This window comes from Tursiops truncatus, chromosome 17, assembly GCF_011762595.2.
Source record: "Tursiops truncatus isolate mTurTru1 chromosome 17, mTurTru1.mat.Y, whole genome shotgun sequence".
Taxonomy (NCBI): Eukaryota; Metazoa; Chordata; class Mammalia; order Artiodactyla; family Delphinidae; genus Tursiops; species Tursiops truncatus.
The window spans coordinates 11,970,881-11,988,634 of record NC_047050.1 but is presented as its reverse complement, the minus strand read 5'-3'; the positions used below and the strand labels follow the sequence as shown (position 1 = coordinate 11,988,634).

At 40.8% G+C, this 17,754-nt stretch overlaps 1 protein-coding gene and 1 long non-coding RNA gene across 10 annotated transcripts in view; one reads left to right on the top strand and one right to left on the bottom strand.

The window, feature by feature from the left end:
• LOC109548306 (uncharacterized) overlaps positions 1 to 17,754 on the top strand; it is a 174,841-nt gene that overhangs the window by 28,668 nt on the left and 128,419 nt on the right. The gene's annotated exons all lie outside the window — the stretch shown is intronic.
• The window catches only part of ADHFE1 (alcohol dehydrogenase iron containing 1), a 33,425-nt gene continuing 27,269 nt past the window's right edge, over positions 11,599 to 17,754 (bottom strand). For all 7 annotated transcript variants that reach the window (XR_012327200.1, XM_004326548.4, XM_019925251.3 and 4 more), the window contains one exon: positions 11,599 to 12,134. Coding sequence is in view for 6 of the 7 variants with exons in the window: in XM_004326548.4 (XP_004326596.3) it covers positions 12,051 to 12,134 (84 nt within the window). In the remaining variant the exon portion in view is untranslated. The remainder of the gene's footprint in view (positions 12,135 to 17,754) is intronic.

The window sequence follows — 17,754 nt, the reverse complement described above, 5'->3', positions numbered from 1 at the left end:
GGTGATAGTAATATCTGCCTCGTCAGGCTGTTTTGAGCATTAAATGGCATAATGCATGTAAAGCGCTTATAGTGCCTGGCACATAAGAGTTCAACCATATTATCAATATTAGGCTTACAGTAAATGTTATTGAACTAATGCCCTAGGACCCAGTCTGACTCTACTAATTTACATGTAAATTGGGCAAATCAATTTACCTCTTGGAGTCTCTATTTTTAAAAAGCTTATGTGACAAATGGAAATTGTAATACCTGCGTGGGTACGTTAACAGGATTATAATGGAAATGGAGAAGATCACTTTGTCCTTTGATTACAAAAATAACCTAACTCCAATAAATTATCTAAGCATGAACACCAGGAAGTAAGAAAAGCTACTATGTTATAATATTTTAAAAAGATGACACAGATTCTTTAACTTGATAAGAAGCATCTACAGAAACTCTACAGCCAACATCATAGTTAATATGAAAGACTCAATGCTTTCTCCCTAGGATCAGGCACAAGGGAAGGATGTCTGCTCTCACCACCCCCATTTAACGTAGTACTGGAAGTTCTAGCAATGCAATAAGGCAAGAAAATGAAATAAAAGGTATACATATTGGAAATGAAGAAATAAAACTGTCCCTATTTGCAGATGCCATAATTGTCTACATAGAAAATCGCAAGGAATCTACAAAAAACTTATAGAATTAATAAGTGAGCTCAGCAAGGTTGCAGAATACAAGGTAAGTATGCAAAAATCAATCACATTTCTGCATACTACCAATAAACACGTGGAAATGGAAATTAAAAACACAATACCATTTATAGTTGCTTCAAAGAAAATGAAGTATATAGCTATAAATATGACAAAACATGTTCAGGATATGTGTCCTGAAAATTACAAATGCTCATGAAAGAATTCAAAGATTTAGATAAATGGAGAGACATATTGTGTTTGTGGATTGGAAACTCAACATACTAAAGATGTCAGTTCTCCCCAAATTATCAATAGGTTTAATGCAATTCCTATCAAATCTCAGAAAGATTTTTTTGTTGACATAGACAAGTTTATTATAAAATTTATACTGAAAGGTGCAGAATCTAGAATAGCTACAACACATTTGAAAAAGAAGGATAAAATAGGAGGAATCATTTTATCCAGTGTTAAGGCCCACTAGATAGCTACAGTAACGAAAACAGTGTGGTATTGATGGAGAGATAGATAGATAGATCAATGGAACAGGTTAGAGAAACCAAAAGTAGACCCACATGAATAAGCCCAACTGATTTTTGACAAAGGTAAAAAAAATCGAGGAGAGATTGCTTTTTCAATAAATGGTGCTGGAGCACGTGGACAGGCATAGGGAAAAAAAGAACCTCAACCTAAGTTTCATAATTTATACAAAAATTAACTCAAAATGGATTACAGACTTAGATATAAAACTAAAACTTCTAGGAAAAAACTTAGGATGAAATCTTAGAGGTCTGTGGCTAGTCAGTGTTCTTAGACTTTACACAAAAAGCATGATGCATAAAAGGAAAATGTGATAAATTGGATCTCATTAAATTAAGGACTTTTGCAATATTTTGTAATAACTACAAATGGAGTATAACCTTTAAAAATTGTGGATCACTGTATTGTACACCTATAACTTATATAATATTGTACATCAACTATACTTCAATAAAAAAAGAAAATATATTGAAACTTTTGCTCTGTGAAAGACCCTGTAAGAAGATGAGAAGACAAGCAATCGACTGGGAAAAAATATTTGCAAACCACCTATCTGACAAAGGACTTACATGTAGAATATATAAAGAACTTTCAAAACTCAACAGTAAGAAAGTAAACAATCCAATTAGAAAACAGGCAAAATACATGAACAGACATTTCACCAAAGAGGATGTACAGATGGCAAATCAGTGCATGAAAAGATGTTCTACATCATTAGCCATTAGAGGAATGGAAATTAAAATCACAATGGAAGCTCACTACCTACCCACCAGGACAGCTAAAATAAAAAAATAGTGGGGGCTTCCCTGGTGGCACAGTGGTTGAGAGTCTGCCTGCCAATGCAGGGGACCCGGGTTCGTGCCCCGATCCGGGAAGATCCCACGTGCCGTGGAGCGGCTGGGCCCGTGAGCCATGGCCGCTGAGCCTGAGCGTCCAGAGCCTGTGCTCCACAACGGGAGAGGCCACAACAGTGAGAGGCCCGCGTACCGCAAAAATAAATAAATAAATAAATAATGGTAACACCAAATGATGATGAGAATGTGGAGAAACTCAAACATTTCTGGTGGGAATGTAAAATGGTGTAGCCCCCTGAAACAGTTTGTCAGTTCTTTACATAACTAACCAAGTCATACCACATGGCACTCTCGGCCATTTATTCCAGAGAAATGAAGACTTGTGTTCATGCAGAAACCTGTACACAACTGTTCAGAGCAGCTTGATTCATAATAGCCAAAAACTGGAATCAACCAAGATGTCCTTCAGGAGTGGTTAAACAAACCGTGGCCCATCCACACAATGAGATACTGCTCAGTAATAAAAAGGAAGGAGCTACTGGTATACACAGCAACCTGGATGAATCACTAAAGAATTATGCTGAGTGGAAAAATAGTCCATCTCGAAGAGTCCTAGCTTAAATTATACAAAATTATAGATAAAGGGAATAGATTAGCAGTTGTCAGGGATGGGGGAGGGAAGGAAGTGGCTATGGCTCTGAAAGGTAGCTCAGGGCATCCTTGTGATGGAAATGCTCTGTATGTGGACTGTGGTGGTGGTCACATAATCTGCACATGTGATAACATTTCATAGTGAGTGCATGTAAAAATGATGAAGTCTGAATAAGGTGGATGGATTGTATCACCGTCAGTTTCCTGGTTGTGCTATTATACTACAGTTGTGCAAGATGTTATGTTGGGGGAAATTGGGTAAAGGGTATGTGGGATCTCTATGTGTTATTGCTTTCAACTGAATGTGAATCTACAATTATTTCAAAATGAAAATTTAAAAGAAGATCTAGAGAAAGATGAAAGAAATGTTAGCTTATTTATCATGATTTTTTCGTTATTCTGTAATTAGTATCAGTCACTTCTTAATCTAGCTTCTTGTCTTGAGTGCCTGATCTCCAACACACATCTGTCTCTGGCACTCCAGCTGGTCCCTAATGATTTTTTTTTTTTAGCACCTTACTGGATTCGTTCCAAGTTCCACTGGGCACCATGTTGACTTCTCCAGCCTCAACTTACCACCTCTTGACTTGCACATGACACTCTGGCAATACCAAACTGTTACACTCTTTGCACACCCCGTGTTTTTACTCCATGCTATAGTTTATGCTGTTCATTCTACCTGGACCATCTTTCCAACTTCCTATCTCCCATCTAACTCTGCTTTCCTTCAGAATTCAACCCAGGAGTCCTCTCTTTCATGAAACCTTCCCTGACTTGGTTTTTTTTTTTTTTAATCACTATGCTTACTACATTGTTTTAAAATTATAACGCAACACCCCTTAACTTGGACCTGGTCTTGGTTTGGTGTTGCAATTTAGCAAAACCATCACCGCAAAATTTTAAAACAATCTGTTTCATCATCACCATCTACTAAGAAGCTCCAAAGGGAGTTCTATTCATAACACAGAACCAACCTTTAAAAACCAAACCAAACCTCTCTTCCCTATTTATCTTCTAACGCCTGGCTTGCAGCTGCCCCTAATCTCTTCCTCTCTCCTAAACTCCCGCAAGACTCTCTCTAAACAACTTGGGGCCTCCAGTCCTTTCCTTCTTGCCTTCTGATTTACAAGTATCTTTTTTCTGCCAGTGGCTTTTAGCCCTTTCTGATGTAAAATCCTCAAGGCTCCCCCTCTTTTGCTAGCAAACCCTAGTTGTTAGGGTTACCCAAACAAAACACCACAGGGTTTAAACAACAGGAAGCTCTGGAGGCTGGGAGCCCAAGATCAAGGCGCTGGCAGCTTTGGTTTCTCCTGAGGCCTCTCTCCTTGACCTGCAGATGGTGCCTTCTTGCTGTGTCCTCACATGTTCTTTCCTCTGTGTGCATATCTGGTGCTGCTTTTGTGTCCAAACTTCCTCTTCGTAAAAGGACACTAGTCAGATTGGATTAGGGTCCACCCTTTGGACTGCATTTAACCACACACCTCTTTACAGGCCCTGTCTCCAAATACAGTCACATGTGAAGTACTGGGGGTTGGGGCTTCAGCACATGATTTGGGGGAAAAACAATCCAGTCCATCATGCTGGGTATCCCAGTTTCCCCCAGAGAAGGCTGGGGGCCCAAGCTAGCAAAGCCAAAATTCCTTGTAGGAGCCAGAATGGGTAGAGGCTATGAGTGCTCACCCACTCACGGTGTTTCTGCTCCCACGGAACTTTCCGTGTTCCAGTCCCTTGAGTGGGGAGGCTGGGTCTCGTTTATGCAGCAGTTCCCATCCCAGTGCAGGGGCATAGTGGGCATTCAGGCGAAGCTTGAGAGCTGTTCCGTCTCTACCCCTCCACACACTTAGGGAATATCCTTTTCTTTGTACTCGATTTCAACTGTCAAGTCAAATTCTTAAATCCATAGACTTTGGTGGTTCGGTAGCATGACAGGGAACCAGCCCTCCCAGCCTCTGCCTGTTTCCGAGGAGAGCATCCGACACCCTTGCTCGCGGGCACATGATAGTTCAAGGAGGTCAGGAGGAAGAGCAGAGAAGCCTGGGGTGCCTCTGAGTGAGCTCAGGACGCCTGGCTTGTCTTTTCCTAACTGGATGTGAGTAGCCGTCCTTCTCTTGGTCCCTTGAAGCACAGCTCATTTTATTCTCATTCATATCCAAGGATTCTTTACCAATAATTACATGCAAAACTCTATATGTATTTACTCCTTCTATATCCACTTTCCAGGTAAAATGGAAACTTTTCCCAGAATAACTTTTTAAACAGGAGCGTAACGAGGAGAGTTTTTGTTTTCTTTTTTAAACAGAGATAAGACATAGTGGTCTTACCAGTCTGTTAACATCGTAGTTGGGAGTTTTATATTCTTTATACCAATTATACTGAAATGAAACTCAGAGCTCTGGTACATAGTGTATTTTTTAATAGTCCCATCGTGGTTGCTGCCAATACCGTGGCCTTCCAAAGCGCTACAGTCACTCGTGAGTGTTTACTTTCTGCTTGGGCTTTGACAAGCAGAACGTCCTCACACCCTGGAAAGGCCTCAGCCTGAAAAGAAAGTGGAAACAAGGGAGACAGGGGCTTCTTGGCAAGGCTGTCATGGCGGGGAAGAGGGGGCCCAGCGCCTGGGGCTGGGGGCCCTGGTCTGGTGGAGAGGTATGTCCTGTGGTCAGTGTCCTGGTCCTGTCCTGACCCTCACCATGGACCCATGGTCCTGCTACACGCTGGGTAGAACTAATTCCAGCTGGAATTTCCTAAATTTGAAGCATGAGAAAATTGCAATCCATGGGTCCAGTGGTTCTTAAAGTGTGTCAGAGTGGCAGCGTCACCTGGGAACTAGTTCAAAATGCAGATTCCTGCTCCCCAGCCAGACCTATTGAATCAGAAACTCTGGGGACCAGGCCCAGCAACCCACGTTTTAACAAGCCCTCCGGAAGTTTCTGTGCATACTGAAGGTTGGGACTGATGCTCTGTTTCTGCACCACCTATGCTGAGAGGCTGCCCAACTGGTCCAAGTGCAGTTTAATTTTCCGAAGTGAAACTTACCCAACCGATAATAGATCCATGGGTTCCAACCTGGGTTGACAGGATCTGAATTTCTGGGGGATGGGGGAAGAGCCTGGTGACCTCTGTCTTTAACTAGCATCCCAGGTCATTCTTGTCCTGAGGGAAGTTTGGAAGCCCTTGGTGCCCAGCTGACATCGTGTAGAGATCTGATGCCAGCTTAGTGTTCCGGGAGGGAGGAGAACTCACAAGTGCTGGGCAGACTGTAGGCCGAGCACTGTTCTAGGCACTTACCACACGTGACTCCCTGTAGGCATTTATAACAACCCTGTAAGGTGAAGACTGTGCTCAGAGAATCTGAGTGAATCACCCAAGTTACTCAGTCAGTGGCGATCAGGGCTGGCTTCACCCCAAGGCGGCTCTGTTACCTCTAACACCCATCCGTGTGGCCACCAGCTCGGCCAGCTTGACTCCCCTCTGACATGTCAAAGGCTTGTAGAATCTCCTTTTCTCTTCTCCTTCTCCCTCTTTTAATGAAATACAGTCCCCTATTCCACAAATACTTATGGCGTCCCTACTGTGTTCAAGGTACTGTGTCGTACACAAGCATCTACAGTGTGTAAATGGGATTCAGGGAAGTCTCTGACAACAGAAGGCATTCGACAGGCAGTGAACTTGGTGGTGGGAAGGTAGGGTCAGGAGAACCTTGGGCTTGAAAGCTGGCTCTGCCACTTATCAGCTGTGTGAAGTTAGGCTGTTTGTTTTTATTAACCTGAGTCTTAATTTCCTCATTTGTACAAAAATGATAATAGCATTGCTTCTCGTAGTAGGCAACTCCTTGACAAAGAGTCTGGCACAGGCTAAGGGCTCAATAAATTACCCAATAAATAAACTTATTATTGTCTTTAGTTTATTATTGTTGCCAGCTGTGGAAGATGCCCTAGCAAATAGGCCACTGTGTTTCATAAGATTTGATATTTTTATTTATAAGTTATCAATAGTTTGCTTAAAAAATACAATTAAATGTCATGTTTTTGTAATCATTCCCCAGCTCACCCCCACTCTCCAAACAAACCCCATCCCTGCCTCCCCCTCTCCCCCAAATCCATGTTCCCCTTTGTTCTCCTTTGGGAACTTGCTTCGTCAAGGTACTGAGTTATGTGCTGAGTATGCAGTGGTTAAACGAGATGTAAAAAAATGAAAGAAAATTAGCCTGTCCTTACTCAGGTGGCCACTCAGCTTGTTGGTACTATTTTGACATCTCATTAATGTATCTGTTGCTCTACATACATTCTTTTCTCTAACGCCCTGTTTGAGATAAAGCTCACCGTGGTCCGCAGTAATGTTGCCAAAGCCAAGGTGGGACCAATGCGCACACCTGCGCAGGTCTGGGAGGTTTCTGATTAGAGGAGCAGCTTAGAGCCTTGGAAGGGATATTGGTGGGTGATTCCTTGGCATTGCTTACCTCCCTCCCCATGTAGCAGTCTTTTCACTCAGAGCCCCAGACGATTCTAGAACACCATTATAGAAAAGGACATTTATATGTTGCTCTTTTGGTTTTCTTCTCCTTGGCCAGCAAAACTGAGGACCATGAATGTAGTAACACAGGCCCACAGGCTTGGAAGGGGAAGAAAATATAAGTGACACAAAAAAGTAGACTTGGTGGTTTACAGTTTCACTTAAGATGCAAAATTATAACACTGAAGTAAGTTGCATAATTTTGAGAATTTGAATCTGCTCATGTGCACTGTTAAGATATACCATCATAAAACAATAGTGAGGTATTTATAATCTGATAATGTGAGTCAAGAGCCATAAAAATGTCCATACTTTTTTTGTTGTTGTTGTTGTTGTTTTTTTTGCGGTACGCGGGCCTCTCATTGTTGTGGCCTCTCCCGTTGCGGAGCACAGGCTCCAGACACGTAGGCTCAGCGGCCATGGCTCATGGGCCCAGCCACTCCGTGGCATGTGGGATCTTCCCAGACCGGGGCACGAACCCGTGTCCCCTGCATCGGCAGGCGGACTCTCAACCACTGCGCCACCAGGGAAGCCCTAAAAATGTCCATACTTTAAAAATTCCATTCGGGGATTAATTAACCTAAGAAGTTAATTTAGAATATGAGAAAAGCCACATACAACTTTTCATTTATTCATTGCTGTGGCATTGGTAGGAGTAAAAATTTGAAAGCAATTTTGGTGCCCTATAATAAGAATAAATAAATTATTAAATTCCTATTCAATAAACTGTTGTCTGCCTTTTAAAGTAATGGTTATGAAGATTATGTGGCAACATAGAAAATACTTAAAATGGCATTCCTTAGGGGAAAAGACCTAGAGATTACACCACCCAAATGAAAAAGTTAGAAATATAGCAGATGATAACAGCTGTGTTTGGGTAATGGCATGATGGTAGTTTTTTTTTTCCTTTTTGCTCATGATTATTTTAATCAGTTAGAAAACCAATTAAAAGCACTCAAATAAAAAAGCCAGTTTTAAAGCCAGAAAGAATGAAATGGAGTTACTTTAAAGTTAGCTGTCCTAGATGTAGAGAACAAACGTACGGGCACCAAGGGGGGAAACCGGGGTGGTGGTGGTGGTGGGATGAACTGGGAGATTGGGATTGACATGTATACACTGATGTGTATAAAATGGATGACTAATAAGAACCTGCGGTATAAAAAAATAAAATAAAATTCAAAAAAGAAAAGGAGTGGGGAGCTGGGAAACACACACTCACACACACACACACACACACACACACACACACACACACACAAAGTTAGCTGTCCTGCACATAATTTCATGAGGGATTTCACATGGGCCAAAACTGCAAACAGTTATTGCAATTTGTGAAGGGTATGCATTTATTGTGAGAGTTGGGGTGGTTGGAAAGCATAATAGCATGAGAAACTAGACCCTCCCACCCCCAGCTGCCAGTAATTCAACCTAGGGCTTCAAGAGCCAATTTCTGCGCATTCAAAGTGCGACTTGTCCCTGGAGACTGCCTCCCGCAGGCCATTGTGATGGTGATGGCGGGATGTGGCCTGGCCTCCTCAACAGCTCCCAGAGGGCAAGGCATTTAATGGAAGAGCCCGGGCAGCTGTCTCAGCTCGGGGTTGCTGCTCATCAGAGACCCAGCAACCTGTGCAATGTTGACCTGGAGGTGAATAGCCCCCTTTCTCATACCCACTCCCCGGAGGCAACAGTCCCTGATTAGGGTAGTTTCTAATGCAAACAACCATTAATCTTTCTCAGGGTTAAAAGGCCAGAAAAGCAATTTTTGCTCTCTCTCTATTTTGATACTGTACTTTGTCTCTGTTTTACAAGAGCAGACTTACCTCACTGACCACTGGAAAATACCCTACAGCTGTGTCCACAGCTACACTAACAATGCCAAACCCAGCACAACCCTCCCTGTGCACAGGGGAGGGACAGGAGTGCAACACGCCAGCTATTTATTATGGCACTTGGCAAAAATCAGAGAAACATGACCTGCTTGAAACAAATTAGTAATTTTGTATCAAGAAATAAATTAGGGATGATGTATTTTAAGTGAAAATGCCACCATATATGATAATTTTATGAAAGTAATATTAAATAAACTTTTGAATACTATTCCTTTAATTTTCCTTTCCTTAGCAAGTACATTAATCCATATAAATGAAGCTGTGACCCCTAAGGACTGTTTGAGCTTTTAAGGAAATCAGTAGATAAATAGGATTTGACTTAGAAAAATGTACTTGTTTTCTCAGAAAACAATTATATATTTTTGCTACAGAAATGGACATAATCTCTCACACTCTTTTAATAGCTGGTAAAGTCAAGAAACACATCTTTTGTATATTCTCAAATTGTAAGGGCCAAAATGATGGGTATTAGGATAAAAAACACGAAGACTTCCTAAATCTGTTTCTTCATGCTTGACCTTTAAATCCTTCCTTTACAAAGTCATCATCAGTATGAATGCCAAACACTCCTCCTGGTGAGTCACAGTGAGACATCTGGTTACTGGTGGAAATGGCATCAAATATTTCAGAGAGATAAAGAATGCATTTTCCTATCTAAATTGATTTTACATTAAATTTCCCAAACTCAAAATCTCACAGTAAGGACAAGGTAGTACATAAAATCTAGTTATGGTATTTTCAGGCTTGGAGAGGAATTGGTTGAATAAAGTAAGACTCAGACAGACCAAGGGGCTGGAGTGGAATCCAGGGCCCTGGACCCCTGGACTCCCTAGTCTTATGCTGTTCTAATGATGCCACATCACCTTGCAAAATATATTACAAGAGGTCTCGAATTTACCTGGACTTTCTTTGAGGGGCTGGGGCACACATGTATTTTTGCTACGCCAAATGTATTTTGAGACATTGATCAACAACTTTTACTAAAGTTTCCCGAAGGATCTCAGATTGGCAGTTTCACTGTTCTCTGCCTTATTCACAAAGCTTCTGCTCTCAGAATCCATAATTCTCCTGAAAAGCTGGAGGGAATTTTAGCTAGATATAGTCTGATGGTAGAGATGAAATTCTGTCGGGACTCTCTTGTGCTTGCCTTTTGGGCACTTGGCATAAAGCATTTGAATGCTCTGTAGGAACTAAAACTATACCTTAATGATACTGTTCCTAAGTAAAAAAAAAAAAAAATATATATATATATATATATATATATATATATACACACACACACATAGTTATCTATAATGTATCTATATATGTGTATAAAATTATGGGGAGAACATATATTTTTAAGTTTTGTTACTTTTTAACAGTGGCTCTCTTCTAGATGGTGCAATGTGAACAAATATTTTCTTCTGTGTGTCTCTTTGTACTACCGGTTTTTGGTACTGAACATATCTTATGTGTGTAATTAGAAAGACTCCCAATAAACAATATTTAAATGTTACTTTTAAAATCCCAAGTAAACAAAGATGTTCACAGAGATAAAGTAGGGCCAGGCAGGTTGAATGGCACAGTAATGCCCTTCTCATGTTTTTTAAAATCCTGATGTAATTATATACTTTATATAATTATATACTATAATATGTAATTATGTACTATATATGCATACATCTTATGCCTAGTAATTACATATAATTATATATGTAATTATATACTCTACTTGATATACTTTCTGATGAAAACTTTAATGCAGTTTAAAATATGGATAAATCTGCAAGTACACTGAGATCTAGACTGCCAAAGCAGTGCACTCACCACTGGGAGGAAAAACGAGCCATAGACGTTTCAGCAGGCTGGGAATAACAGGAGGCAGATGACCCAGCTACCAGGATTCGACTTGCATCCTGAAGTCTGTAAACCGCAAAACAGCTTGCTTTTGAATTAATTTATTCTGAGCACCAGAACCATTTTCCAAAGAGGGAATTACCATGTAGGTTGTTTGTGTTTTTCTCAAAAGAACAATTGCTCCACCAGAGGATCCATCTCTAATATCTTACCCCTTTGGATTTGTTTTTACCTTTTAAATATTAGTTACTAGTAGTTTTATGAGTCTGACCTAAAACAGCAAAGTGATGTTTTTCTTTCTTTTCTCTTCCTCTTTTAGAATTAGAAAATATGTGCTTATTTTAACAAATGCAAACAATACAGATGTTTGTAAAATAAAAAGTGAAAGTATAAAATATAGAGTAAACATTTTCTCTTAATTTTCTATCCTCCAAATTCCATTTCTTCAGTGATCCCTTTTAAGTTTGATGTGTAACGTTCTTTCTAGATATATGTATATATAGACATATATTTATATATAATTTAAAAAGTAAAAATCAGACCATATTAATATATAACTGTCCTGCAACTTACTCTTTTTCACTTAGCAGTTTATCATGGACGTATTTCTAGTAGAGTTATTCTCATTAGTAGCACAAAAGCATTCCATTATTTAATATACTATGATTTATTTATCCATATATTAATGAATACTTAAGATCTTTCAAATTTTTTATTGTTAGAAAATGCGCTGCCAGAAACATCCTTGCCATATTTCTTTACACACTTGTGGTAGTATTTTATAGGATAAATTTCTAGATGTGGGGTTGATTACTGGGCATAGGATAACACACATTAATAGTTTTGGTAGATACTGAGTGTTTGCCCTTTTGATACCTGGAGCAGGGGTAGTCTGCAGGGTTTGGGGCAGGAACATGGACCTCTAAAGTCTGGCTGAGGGTCCAGCACGGTGGGCATTTGTCCAGTGTGTTCTATGGAAGTAGCTGGACTTGGAGCATCAGGGAATCTTCTACAGGATAAAATTATATCACATTCAAGCTGGTAACAGGGATGTTATCTGTGGAGGTGAAAAGACAAAGCTCTTGCTAGATCAACTTCTGTTTTCAGAATTACGATGGCCAATGGTAATTCTTTCAGTGAAAATGAAAATTAATACAGTTTCATTGACGCTTCAAACAGAGCAGACAGATCCTCTTCTGACTGAGGGCGTGGTGCAAGCTTGGTGACCCTTTCCTGAAACAGTAAACAAAAAGAGTTACTCAGGGCTTTGCAAAGACAGTTTGTAAAAGCTTCGAGGTATGTAAATTAACTCAGTCATGAGAAACAGTGACTTGACAATAGTCATAGCTTTAAAAATCATATTTCTTGTTTGCTTCTTACTAGCTGATTCCCAGCTCAGAAGTTTATCGAGTGATGCCTCTTTCCTGCAAAGTTTTCAAAGCCATTACTCTTGCCTGAGGTCCTGAGAATAGCCTTCTGCTCAAATGTACAGAACCAAACCAACCTTAGGAAAAACACCTCCTACAATGACCAAACCACGCCAGTCTGGTGCCCCTGCCAGGCTCTCCCTGTGTGGAGGGCACTGTCCCAGGCACGTGTGTAGCCAGGGAAGACAGAACGGGGTCATCCTTGGCTTCAAAGACCGTATATTTTGCAACTTGGACTTCATGTATATTACAAAGGACTTCACTAGGACATTAACTTTCAGGCTATGGGCAGCAAGTGACTTTTTAAAAAAAAAAAAAAAATTAAGGTTTTATCTCTACCTTCCCAAATGAATTCAGTGATTTCCTTACTTTCTCCAGCGATTATTGAGTCAAGTCAGCAAAGACACCAGCACCTCCTACTGCTATTGACACTCCCGTCAGTGGCTCCTTAATCCCCAAATTTCCAGGCCTAAATGAAATTAAGAAACGTGCCAGTGTTTTGGTTGCATGTTTGTGGGTCTCTGGGTCTGTTATCTGTGATGAGCACCTGTGTGGGACAACACTTGGTAGGAGAGCGAAGCTCTACGGGGCAGGGCTGTGCCCAGCGCCCCACGTGGCAAACAGGTGCTCAGTAGTTACTGGTTGGGTTAATAAAGATGATGGGAGGGGGGATATTGGCATCTCAAGGTTCACACATACGAGATAGGACTCCGACTCCCCCATCGTTCTCCCCATAGCAGCCAGAGTGATTTTTCTGCATTGCAAGTTTTATCACACCATTCCCTTGCTTAACACCCTCTGATGACGTCCCACTGCAATTAGAACAAAACCATGTCTTCTAACCCCAGCTCTGACTCTTCTCCCACCCGCTCATCTCACTTAGACCCCTGGTCCCCCTTCAGTCCCATGAAAATGTGAATCTTCACCCTATCTCAGGGCCTTTCCGCTCTGCTTGGAATGCTTCTCCCAGATCTTCACCTGGCTGACTCCACCTCCAATCAGAGGCCTTCTCTGACCACACTCACTGGAGTTCCCGCCACACTGTCCCATGTGAAATCACTATCCCATTACCCAGGTTTCCTTCAGACCACTAATCATTATCTGAAATGATTTCATTTGTATCTTATTTGTAGATTTGATTAGATGACCATTGTCTGTTTTCCTCACTAGAACGTAAGCTCCACAAGGGAGGGAAGGGACTTTATTTTCTAAACTGTATCACATACAATTCATGGTATATAGTAAGACATCAGTAAGTATTTGTCAGGTAAAAGGAAGAATAAAAAGAAGAAAGGATGTATACAAAAATTAACTTTAAACGCACCTAAATGTAAGAGCTAAAACCTTAAAACTCTTAGAAGAAAATGGGGAAATATTCATGACTTTGGGTTTGGCAATGATTTCTTGGATATGACACAACACAGGCAACAAAAGAAAAAATAGATAAACTGGACTACCTCAAAATTAAAAACTTTTATGCATCAAGGAATAGTAGTGAAAAGTTGTCTTTTCACTACTAAGAGAGTGAAAAGACAACTCAGAATGGGAGGAAATATTTGCAAATCATATATCTGATAAGGGATTAATATCCAAAATATACATATAATTGCTACAACTAAATAACAAAAAACCCCAAGCAACTCAACTCAAAAATAGGCAAAGGACGTGAATAAATGTTTCTTCAAAAAAGATATATAAATAGCTAATAAGCATGTGAAAAGATGCTCAATGTCATTAGTCATTAGGAAAGTGCAAGTTAAAACCACAAGTTACCACTGCATACCTATTAGAATGGCTGTCCAAAAAATGGAAAATAACAAGTGTTGGTGAAGATGTGGAGAAATTGGAACCCTCGTGCATTGTTGGTGGGAATGTAAAATGATGCAGCCACTATGGAGAATAGTTTGATAGTTTGTCAAAAAGTTAAACACAGAACTATCCTGTGATCCAACAATTCTATTCCTTAGGTATATACCCCAATGAAATGAAAGCAAGGACTAAAACAGATACTTGTTCATTGATGTTCACAGCAGCACTATTCACAATAGCCAAAGGGTGGAACCAACCCAAGTGTCCATCTGCAGATGAATGGATGAACAAAATGTGGCCTTTCCATACAATGCAATGTTATTCAGCCATAATAAGGAATGAAATTCTGACACATTTAGGACATTATGCTAAGTGAAGACACAAAAGGACAAATATTGTATGATTCCACTTACATGAAGTACCTAGAACAGGCAAAGTCACAGTGATAGAAAGTAGAACAGAGGTTACCAGAGGCTGGGGGAAGAGGACAGTGGGGAGTTGCTGTTTACCATTTAGCAATAGAGCAGGGCTTCTTTTGGGGATGATTTAAAAGTTCTGAAAATGAATAGTGATTATGGTTGCACAACCCTGTAAAATGTACTTAATGGCACTGAGTTGTACACTTAAAAATGATTAAAATAGTAAATTTTATGTCAGGTATGTTTTACCACAATTTAAAAAAAAAGAATGGCTGGACAGATGGGAGAAGGATGGGGGGCAATGCTGAAGAGGATGGGTGAAGCCAAGGTAAAGCTTCATATCCCAGCACAGACCCTAAAGCATTCTGAAAATCCATAGCAAGGCAGAGACTTGTTCACGGTGACTTATGCGCACGTTTGTGGCAGGGTGCAGAACGGAAGTTCGGTATTTGCTATGGCCCAAGTTGCCACATTATTCTGTTGATAATGTCAGAGCGTCTTATCTGATGAGCTCAAGCGCCCTTAAAACAACCCCGTTCATCTTGCATGAAGTAGTTCAGGACTCTCAGCTCAGGCCAAGCTGAGGTGAGTTTCTCTTTCACCTTTCTAACCCCCCAACGATTGTTTCAACAGGGGCAAGGACGTAAAGTTTGTGATATATCCTTGCACGTATCACTTGTGCCATACAAAAGCCAGCCTCTCAGGATTCAGATGTGTTCCGCACTGCTATTATTTATAGACACATAAGACCGAAGGACAACTGATTAACATGGGCAGTGAAATAAATTCAGACTACTACTTTTAGCACATTCATAAAATAACATTTTAGCAGGCCTGTCTGCCAGGGAGTGGAAGTGCTCATTTCGGTAGACAGCTCTCCTCAGTAATGAAATGTTTTGATGGGAAATGTAAATGTTTTTTTCCAGAGGTTTCAGAAATCCAGCTTGGAAGATTGATTTATTCGTGCCTGCTCCCCGAGCAGCCCGGCTATGGCAGTTGGAAACCTCTGTACACAGGGCTGCTATTTGCTGCCACCAGTATGGGCTGTGGTGTTTGGTTAAGAATACTGGCCTGGTTGTTCCAGAGAAAACCGATCCCCCTTTGCTGAACATAAAAGAAGCTTTATCAGATGTTGACTGCATGAAATATCCTTTCTGGTGATGTTCTTTGCAGGAAGAGTCTATCCCTCTCACTGCCTTAAATCCTGTAATACTAATAAGTGAAGATTTGTCTGCTGCATGTGTGAAATTCTGAAGTTGCCATAGCATTCCTGTAAAATGTTCACTAAAAAAAAAACGAAACAAAAACCCAACAGTAGTTCAACTGCAAAACAGACAAGCTTATTTCCAATATGCCTTCTAAAGTCCTATGAATATTCCCCCCTTCCCCATACCTGCATATAAATCTGTCATATTGACTTCAAAACTGAACTAGTGCCAGTGAATTAAAATTAACTGTGTTCCTCCTAATCGTGAAAACATGATCAAAGGAAAAAAAGGCAGCATCCACCTTGGGGCTGCTTTATGAACATAGCTTGAGGAAATCCTGGCTTCCTACTTTATAGACATGACTTGTATTAGAAAGAATCAATTTACCTTGCATCTTTTGTGAAACTAAGAAATTAGTTTTGTCTAATTAAGGTTCTGCTATCTGTGATTTCCCAGTATGACATGTGCACTGAGGCATTCAGAATGATACCTAATTAACTTGCTATTTTAGAGGATGGTCTCAAGTGTTAGTCTGGATCTGTTGCTGTTTGGAGCAGCTTTTGAAAGTGGAAGCCTGGGTACAGTAGAATTAAAACCGTCCACACCTGCCAGTGTGTGCTGATGGCTGGAAGATGCATTGCCACAGCAATTAAATGGCCAAGAATATCATCCAGTTTGATCTGAAACTCATGAATACCATTCTTGGAGGTTGATAAACACATCTGCCTGAACATTTTCCTGGGATACACAAGCAGAACCTTTCAGAGGACCCCCTGAAGAGTGGACACTCTTGCTGGGACCATGCTCTAAGAGCCAGAGGCTACATCAAAATCGTGGTGGCCGCTTGGTCTCTGGTATTCCTGGACAGGCTTTCATGGCTCCTTTTCATTGGCTGGGTCCTATTAAGTCTAAGGAAATTGCTCAAAAACAAGGACAGAAGATTTAAGAGGAGAGGGTTGCAGGAATGTGCTCCTTTAAATGTTCACTAGCCCGGGTTAGGTGCTATAGCAGATAGATGAGCAAAACAGACAGGCTCCTACCTTCATGGAACTTTAATAGGTTTTGAAAAAATGATTGCGATGGTCATAGTTTTTATTTAGTCCCTTCGACTTACAGGTTAGGACTGTGGGTTAGAACTAGTGTCTCTGCTATACTGTGAGACTCCTCTTTTTCTCATTCATTTATATTTTTGGATGCAACTGAGCCCACTGGGCCTGACCCTAAATCAGGGAAACTCATGGCCCGTGGGCCATGTTTTGTTTGTACATTGGGAAATCAAGGAATTCAACACAAACATCCCAACTGCTGATTTTTCTTAAAAATGCAAGTTCTACCAACACTGGGAACTGAATTTATGCTTGGTGATAATAAACTGTAGCTGAAAAGCTGCTCATCCAATGAGATGGGTCATGTGCTTTCCAGTTCACCAAAGTCCCCACCATTCCCTAGTGCCTTAAATTACTGTGTTCATTGCTATTATTTACCTTGCTCCTATGGACAGATAAGTCTGTGAATCCAATCCACACAAATATTATCTTATGTGAGTGGTGAGGTTTTCAACATTCTAAGTACTTGCTAAGTAGGGAAGAAGCCAGTTTGAGGCCTTTACTTAACTGAAGTGGGCTGAGGGAAAAGCACTGCCAATTGTGGTAAGCAGGATGCTGTGTGAGTGGATATTCTAGCTGTTAACTCTGTTCCAACGTCAGGGATAGATACATGAATGCCTTAATTTTGGGGAGAACTGCCTTATCCTCATAGTGTTTGTTTGTTGTTGTTGTTTTTAAAATAGAAGTATAGGGCTTCCCTGGTGGAGTAGTGGTTAAGAATCTGCCTGCCAGTGCAGGGCACACGGGTTCGAGCCCTGGTCCGGGAAGATCCCACGTGCCGTGGAGCAACTAAGCCCGTGCCCCACGACTACTGAGCCCATGCACCACAACTACTGAGCCTGCGCTCTAGAGCCCGTGCTCTGCAACAAGAGAGGCCACCACAA